The 9,013-nt window shown below is 38.2% G+C and overlaps 1 protein-coding gene across 1 annotated transcript; it reads right to left on the reverse strand.

Annotated features, from left to right (window-relative positions):
* Nucleotides 1-674: 674 nt before the first annotated feature.
* On the reverse strand, nt 675-3,440 carry trmt10b (tRNA methyltransferase 10B). The gene is made up of 8 exons (XM_079580236.1): nt 3,208-3,440; nt 2,973-3,081; nt 2,763-2,896; nt 2,509-2,661; nt 1,650-1,728; nt 1,337-1,404; nt 926-1,049; nt 675-834 (listed from the first exon to the last, which is right to left on the reverse strand). The coding sequence occupies exons 1-8, from the start codon at nt 3,349-3,351 to the stop codon at nt 716-718; spliced, it is 930 nt and encodes a 309-aa protein (XP_079436362.1). The 5' UTR covers nt 3,352-3,440; the 3' UTR covers nt 675-715.
* Between the last annotated feature and the right edge of the window lie 5,573 nt (nt 3,441-9,013).

The following is a 9,013-nucleotide window of genomic DNA, read 5'->3' on the forward strand; positions in this document are numbered from 1 at the left end:
TAAATTAACTACTAACTAAACTATTAGTGTGTATGTAGGGTGCCTTCAACCCGATGGCAGGGAAGTTGCAATTGTAGTTTTCTGGCCAAAGGCACCGGGGGAGATGAAAGACCCTCCAATCATCTCATTAACCCTTGCCTCACCCCCAGAGGGACTACGAAAAGGATTTATTAAGGTAAACAAGTTACTTAGTACTGCTTTAACGCAACAAACAAATACATCATGGATTCCAGGTTCAAGTTTTTTTTTTATTGTAAACAATATCAAATAACAAAACAACATATCTTGCATTAATACACTGATTAAGCTGAAGTTCAAGTTTAGACCACTGTAAAAATAACAGTGGGAAAAAGTGAAAATGCAGACTTGACATAAGGGATCATTTCTTTTATTTTCAGTGCAATGAAGCTTCAATCAAAGTGTATTTGTAAAGCACTTTACAACGACACAAGGACGACCAAAGTGCTTCACAGGAAGAAAAAAACAATTCAAAAACACAAAAATATTGCATCGTAGACAGAGAGGACGGGAGTGATGTGAGAGGACGGAAGTGATAGGAAGAAAAGGGATCATTTCTGTTTGAGACTTGTAAAAATCAACATAAACTCTCCTTTTTCAATTGCACCGTAACTGATTAAAGATGGCCGCCTTGGTGTTTACGTTGCTGTGTCATTGCTGAAATAAATCTTACTCAACTCACACTTGAATTTCGGGGCTAACTTTGTGAATTTGTCGTGTCTGGATCAACGATGAACCCTTTCCCCAAAGGAAACCAGCGTCTGAAGGCCTCTGTCCAGCTCCCGGTGTCACAGAAAGTCAATAAGATGTCAAACACTGGAAACAAGAATATCAAACAAAAACACACAACATAAATTAGAATAGAAGCCTTTTTTGATGTTACACTATACAACTAAACTTACTGCACCTTGATTAATGGCCAGAATTTTAGAGTGAAAGTTTTTAGGGTTGTTTTTCTTGGTCATATATTCGTCTATCGGGAGTCTCGCTGTGAGGACACTCAATTCAGAAGCTCTGGACAAGCTCAACTTCTGCAAAAACACATAAAAAATAAATATTCATTTACTACATGATTTATAAATACTACATATAACTTAACCTCTTATCCTCCGCCATTTTCTCCAGCTCGGAATTACACAAATCAAAAAATGTATAGTTTTCGCCGGTTTTGACGCTTTTTTGTTGCGTTTTCATCCCCATTTACGTCTCGTTCTTGTTGCTATTTTTCGAGAAGATTTTAGATTTTGGTAAAGTCAAACTGGAGAAAATGTGCTTGGTTAAGCTGGGGGTTAAGAGGTTAAAAAAAGAGTTACAGCACCTTCTGAATACTTTCATCCACAAGTCCACCGAGAACATACACCTTGTCCGGGTCAACAGACTGTAAAGCTGGAAGACAGAAAGTAATACGAAAAGTGATAAGCATCTTGTTCCTATAGTAATGTTTAAATACAAGTAAACCATAGAGCAGGTGAAAGTACAGCTGTGACTGATCATGACTCTTCATATATTTTTTTTAAACGAGTGACTTCAGATTAAACCTGGCATGATATTGAAAACTCCTGTAATGAACAGCTCCAGGTGAACGGCTCCCCCTGCTGACCAAAAATATGATTACACAAAAGACACTGCACCTTGTTCTGCGTCTGGCGTGAGGTAAATGATGGTCTCTGAAGTAAATACATCCAAACAGCTTTCCCCAGTGATGTCAATCTGAAACAATATGCACAAAAACATACTTGATGGATATGTGGGCTGTTGCATATTCCATGTTGCACATAAATTAGCATAAACTACAACCAAGGCACTAAGATGTATTGTGATTTTGAGGGAAGTTTTCACAGTTACCATGGATACTGGTATGATCGTTACCATCTTTGCAGCTGTTAGCATACATTTCCATTGACTAACATTAGCTAAAAACAGTATAAAAAGTGGAGAAAAAGCTGTGGAACTCCATTAGCTGCTGGTAAATACTTCTAACACACTGTGGTGTCCAAATGTTTTAATGTGAACAATAACTCCAGCATTTTAACTTTTAAAATCTCCATTAGTTTACAATTGCTGCTAATCCCATAATGCTGAGCGATATGACATCACATTCCCGAACTCTATACTGTAACTGATGAAATGCTACAGTTTCTTAAAATGCCTCCAACCTTAACAACAATTATTGACACATTTAAGAGAATATTGCAATGTCTTTATATAAAGTGTATAAACTTGTATGTATAAAATTTTAGATGACTGTGGTCTGTCTTATGTTATTGTATCTATCTATCTATCTATCTATCTATCTATCTATCTATCTATCTATCTATCTATCTATCTATCTATCTATCTATCTATCTATCTATCTATCTATCTATCGTATCTGGAGATCCCAGGCAATCACCAACATCACCCGGCTGAAACTCACAGTGGAACGAACTCTGAAGGACCAGTTTAACACCATTTAAACATTGTAAAAATTGTAATCTTCCTAGAAATTACCGTGTAGCTGAGGAAGCCGTCGTTCATTCGTACACACTCCCTGTACAGGCGACTCTCCTCTCTCAGGTCGGTCAGAAACAAGTGAAACGGTTGAGTCGCCTTCTTGTTGGAGCCATAGAGACGCCTGAGCTGCCCGGCCAGTCTGCTGATCTCCTGAGCAGGCGACAAAAATGATCATTTGTTAGGGATGTTGTCATAGAAGTCAGCGTTGGAACGTGGCAGACATCTTTTAATCACAAATGACTTGATTGTACCTTGTCTGACATGCAGTCTGTCATACTGAGGTCCACACACAGTCTGGGGCCAGTGGACTGAGCTTCTGCCAGACGCTCTTTCGTGATCGCCTTCAGAACACGTTTGGTGAGTTGAGGCGCAGCTCCATTACAATCTAATTGAGAAAAAGTCTTTTGGATTCTCTTTAAAAATTATGAAAACATAACAAAATGATTATTAGTGATATTTACCTATGTGCTGCTCACGGTTTAGCTTCCTCCTTTGCTTTTCTTCTCTCCTTTTGCTCTTTTTTGCAGCCAGTTGTCGCTCCCAATGTCGCTGCTTCCTCAAGACATTTTTCTGTATGAAAACAAGATAAGAAACAGGTAAGTCAAGCCAATAAACAATGTAAATATCAACCAGACTGAAAAAATCATGCATTCTATATAAAGTAGATAAATCAATACTATTTGCCTGACAACTTACAGAACACACAGCTTCTTCTTTCACTGGTCTGTTCTCCACCATATCTGTGTCCAGTTCAATGTGAAGCACATCTACATCCTCCGAAATCTCATTTACAATCGTCTCAAAAGACGAATGGGCCATTGTAAATCTTGCCTCTTTCATTGTGTCATGAGAAAACACAGCATTGTTCTAGCTTGGCGTAGATATCCATGGCTCTTGGCTTGAATCCTGTCCACGCTAAATCAAACTTTGCCAAAGAATTGCACATATGTCTACAATAAAACATATAATAATGTGTTCTAAATAAATAAATAACACTTTACAGAAGACTGCTTGAAGACTGCTTGTCACTTCCTTGGCCGACGCTGCTCACTTCTTTTCACATGTGTGTGTCGCATGCGGATGACGTCAGAGTAAACAAAGGCCAGAATGTTGCATGATGTAATTAGGCCAGTAGAGGGCGCCAAAAGCACACAGAAATCATAGATGATCAGCGTATCAAAAACATAGAGGCCTCTCAAAGTTATAAGACCCCTCACGACTGGTTACACCTGTGGAAGAACTTCAGAGAGTAAGCCTTTTTATGTGTTTTTTTGTGTACTTTGAAAGTTTTTGCGTAATCCACACGGAATATGTATTTGCAAGCGTTGACAAGTTTCGACAAATCATGCACGGATTAGCAAATAAAATAAGATAAGCCTTTATTGACCTCACAATGGAGAAACCCACGTGTTACATTAGTTCTCAAGAAACACTTAAAATATACAGGGAATGTGCAAACAGTTAGAGAGTGAATAGAGGTATTTATATACAAGGAGTGAAAAGATTTTAGGGGCAAAAAGTATTAATAAAATTAGAACAGACTATAAAATGTACACTATGAAAATGTCAGGTTACAGTCATAGTGCAGGTGGTTGATAAAGTGACGCTGATAAAGAGATTATTAGTTTTGCATAGACTTGATAATCAAACTATTGTGTTACACGTGTGGAAAAAGTAGCCTATCGTATCATTTCGCTTGGTAGCCAAATGTTATGCACGCCATTGATTACATTTTACACATTGTATTGAACTTATACATTTACATATTTTGATATATTTCAGGAGTTTTGTTCCCAACGGCCCATCGCGATTTAGGGCGGAACTAAAAATGTCGTTCGTGTTTCTTACCGGCCGTTTAGTGGATGCACATAGCATGCTAATTAGCATTTTTAAGAGGTTTTTATTTATTTTCTCCTCATTACTACCATGACATCGTTTCCTCGCTTCTCAACTATCACTCTGTGTAGATACGGTATGACAAATTGATGTGTTATTTATGATTGTTTTATAATAACGTTGAGAAACCTGTTTGTTGCTAGTTTGTTGTTAGCATAGGGCGGAACGTGGTCAGGCAGCTACCAATCACAAAGTAGGAGGTGCGCATAGTAATAAGAAGGATGAAGTTTATTTTTTATTATTTAAACAGGCAATTCCGAGTTCTTATTTTATAATGGGGTGGGTTTAATGGTTTGATCTACACATATTTTATTGAGCAATGCTTTTATGAAGTATATGTCGCAGTAGCAGTACATACACATTTTTTTTTTAACGTATTTCATAGTTGTCCTCATTATAGCTCTTTATGTGACAACACGTATTTCAATGCTGATGCTGGTTTTGTAGAGCATGTCCTTGTCTTGATTTTACAGTGAATTTGTGACGTGACACCGTGATAGAGACACGTGTGCCTGACGTACGAGTGCCCGTGTAGAGCGTTGGTAGAGTTAAGACTATACTTTCAGGGATCATTTCTATAGTTCTTGACTTGAGAAATGTGTTTCTAAAGTGTTTGGTCTCGCTAACCACGATGATGAATTGGTGATACTCTTTCCTGAGCGCGAAGCAGGTAGAAAGACTTGGTTTATTCCTCATGCTTTCTACTCTTGATGACCGTTCACTGTTCCCCTCGGGGTTCAGCGAGGGAAGGGGTATGATCAGAGTGGTTAGGAAGCGTGTCTAAAGAAATTATAAATACTAGTTAGAACATTCGATGTAGTGCTGACTAAACGGAGACTTTTTAGTTTCTCAATCTCTGCCTTAACCAGGTGCAGTCTGGCGGCTTAACCCAAATCGAATAGTACTACTAGGCCAGTGTAACGTATGGTGTAAGGCCTCATTTGAAAGCTAAGACCTACAAAACTCATCGAAAAAGATATCTTGCCTTAGTTACAGTCATATATTTATTTATTTATTTTTCGTTTCGTTTTGTTTGTTCTCTCATTGGTTGAACTTAAAGGCACAATGCGTAACATTTTGGACTATACTGTACCATCAACACAAAACATGCTCACACCAGCTCGACCCAGAAAATGATATTTTTGCAGTGGATGATGAAAGAATGGATCTAGAAGATGGAGTAGGGGAAAGCTGCAGACCCGGAGCCGAGACAGAAATACCGTGAAGCGAATCCACCGTGATAGTGCGCCCTCTCCTGGTAAAGACGGATATACGACGGTCTTAGGTCTTGGGAAGATTGATTTGATCAACTCAACGAACGTGAGACTTTAACCGAGTTATTTCATTTTTTGATTTCTTATGAACCAATTTTGAAATCGTAGATGCTTCTGTTGTTGACACATTAATGTTGTTTGATAACATGACACATTAATTTTCTGATTAAGATAGCGTTTATGCTAGTTGTAAATGAGTAAAAACAATAAATAATCCCAATCACATGCCACCCAAAAATGCAATTGCAGGCTGTAAAGTAAATATATAATTTATTCATAATTATGTATTATGGGTACCTTTTACTTTCTGTGGCAAATTATTGCATATTTTAATTTTAAAGAATATTGGCCTGGACACTGGAGTTTTATCCTGGATAAAGGACAAATAAAATTTAAAAAAGGTTATGGCACCATTATTAATGGCACATAGTTGCATGTATATGTCATTCCAGACTAGTTTTGACCGTAGTATTATTATTATTATTATTATTATTAGCCCAGAATTACAACATTTGATTTTTACACATTATTGACATCGGTGTTAGTCATCAGGCATTAGTGAAGTTGACAGAAAGATGCTGCTGAATTTAGGAAACAGGGAAGACCCTGACGGTATGTTGTTTTTACTGTGTTATTGCATCTGCAAGCTAACATTATTAACCAATTTCTCTCCTTTCTTTACTGATCACAGCACTGGCCGTTACCACAATAAAAATGAGATTTTGTTCCAAAATATTGTCTCTGTCCCTTATTGAACAAATGAACAAATGAAGGCACTGTCCTACAAAATACAATGAAAGCAGTAAAACATACAGCAGTTTTAATTTAATAAAATAACCCAAATGATAGTACATGCAGCCTAAACTAAGTTACATGTCAACACATTCTAAATTACACAAAACAATCCCAACGATACAACTGTAAAACATGAAATAAATACCGTCGCATATCCGTCTTTACCAGGAGAGGGCGCACTATCACGGTGGATTCGCTTTTCACGGTAGATCTGTCTCGGCTCCGGGTCTGCAGCTTTATCCATTATTGAGAAGATGGCCTAACCTGTTTAAATCTCAATTCTGCTGACTTTAGTCGACGTCTCTACGGAAACGAGCTGGAGACTTACCCACTCCTGGTAAAGTTATAGTCATGTTTTAGCAAAGGTGAGCTGCTCGGAGCAAAAGCACATGTTTGTTTGAGGTAGGGTGAATATGGGTAAAGTGGGACAATGGGTAATGTAGGAGCTATTTGTCAGTTTTTTGATTTAAAGCTAAAATGTCACTTTTTGTTTATTAGTTGCACATCAGTATGTTTTCTTTTTTGTTATGTAGTTTTCAATATGCTAAGTTAAGTCTAATTTGCTTACTTTTTGTTTTATTTTACTTGGTTAGTCTTTTATTGCGCACCTAGGGGATATAGGGGAGTAGCGCACATTGTCCAACACGCACCTGGGTGGGCTAATGGTTTTTTACCAGTCACGTCGGAGAGGCAGCAAGTAGGCCTTACATGAAATCTTGCTGTTTGCCGTCCAAATCTGGAAAATAAACCCTCTTTTTGAACCTAAGTTTGTTTGGACATTGCTCTCTTTTGAATGCTGCGTAAACCAAAAACCCAGGGTGCGTCTGAAGTGTTTATTTGAAGTTTTCTTATGTCGCAGTTTAAGTTTAAGTTTTGTTGACAAATACTCACTACATAAGTAAAAAACCTGCCCGTGGACCTAAAGGAGGATTCATCGGATCAAGATCTAAAGGATTACAATGGATTAATGCGCGGATGGCATCGTAAAGATTGTTTAATCCAACGCCTTTTGTTCTGTGGAGTCTTCAGCGGGAAAGTTGCCTCGCCCACAACAAACTAACAAATGCTCTGCTCTTCAAAGACAATGGTACGTAAAATGATTGCTAATGCTGTAAAGGAAAACGGCCAAACGATTGGAGTTTGATGATAGCGATCAATAAAAGATACACATTTGTCGACGAGGAATCAAAGGTTGGATTAATGCTGCAGTACCTTTACGCACCACCAGATGAACCGCACCAAGCTGACGCATACAACTTTGGAATGAAAGATTGAATTTGTTGCTCTGAACTCTTGTGCATCTCTTGAAAATTGAGTCATAAAAGACCACCTTTAAAAGTGTTTTGTTGAAAATGTCGGATGTCGCAAAAGCACAATCAAATGTTGAAAATGTACAAGCTTCACCCAAAAGGAGTCAGAAATTCACGTTTAAAGGATTGAGCTTGCAATTACAAACATGTCAAGAAAAACGGAATGCAAAGAACAAACAAGCCAAAAGGCTGATGGAGGATTTGAACATATTAATGGCTTCAAAGGACAATTCTAAAAATGTCGCTTCTCTTTTGGACGTGTTTATCCAACGTCACCAAGACGTAAAGGATGCGCACGATGCTTTCGTAAAATTGCCTTTACCTCCAGATGAACTTACAAGGCAAAACGAACACATTGCAAATAAAATGACTGTGTACTGTGAATTCACGGATCGTGTCAAATGTTGGCTGCGTGATGTCGGTCATTCAAATGCGTCGCCAAACGCTGACGACGGTAAACCTGTTGATGATTTAAATCCAGAGGACAGTGCCTCGAATGTGTGCTGTACTAATAAGTCAAATGTTTCAAAGACGAGCTCTCAAGCATCGCATGTTTCTTCCATAATGTCAGCGCGCCTTAAAGCAGAAGTCGATAAAGCTGCACTGCTGGAGCGGGTTGCTGCTCTTAATAAAAAACATGAAATTGAAGCAGAGGAGGAAAAAATCCGGATTGAAAGTGAAAAACTTAAAAGGAAAAAGGAACAACTCGAACTTGAAACTCAACTTGCTGTTACAAACGCTAAGATTCATGTATTGGACATTAATTCATCTCAGTGTGGTTCGAAAGTTTCTCGTTACTCCAAGCGTTCTGATGGCATGAACTCTTACCTAAATAAAAGTTGTGCTACACCAACGTTAAATCCAAGTGCCCAAGTGTTTGTCCCGGAGCAAATGGAAACTGGTGCCAGTCATGTCACAACACTAGAACCACCTGTTGTTCGTCCCAAAGAAAAAATACATGACATGTCTCAAAACAAAAATGTTGCACTCGTAACTAAAGCTGTTCCGCCTGTCTCCTTTGAAAGTACCTATTTGCAACCATCTGTTGTTCGTCCCAAACAAAAGTCACCTGACATGCTGCAAAACAAAAATGTTCCAGTCATAACTCAAACTGCTCCGCCTGCATCAGTTGAAAGTGCTCATTTGCAATCACAAATAAATCAGTCCAGCATGATTGACATAATGCAAAAGCAAAATGACATCACTTCTATGTTGGTCCAGCAAAAT

The sequence above is a fragment of the Gobius niger genome, assembly GCF_951799975.1.
Source record: "Gobius niger genome assembly, chromosome: 21".
Lineage (NCBI taxonomy): Eukaryota > Metazoa > Chordata > Actinopteri > Gobiiformes > Gobiidae > Gobius > Gobius niger.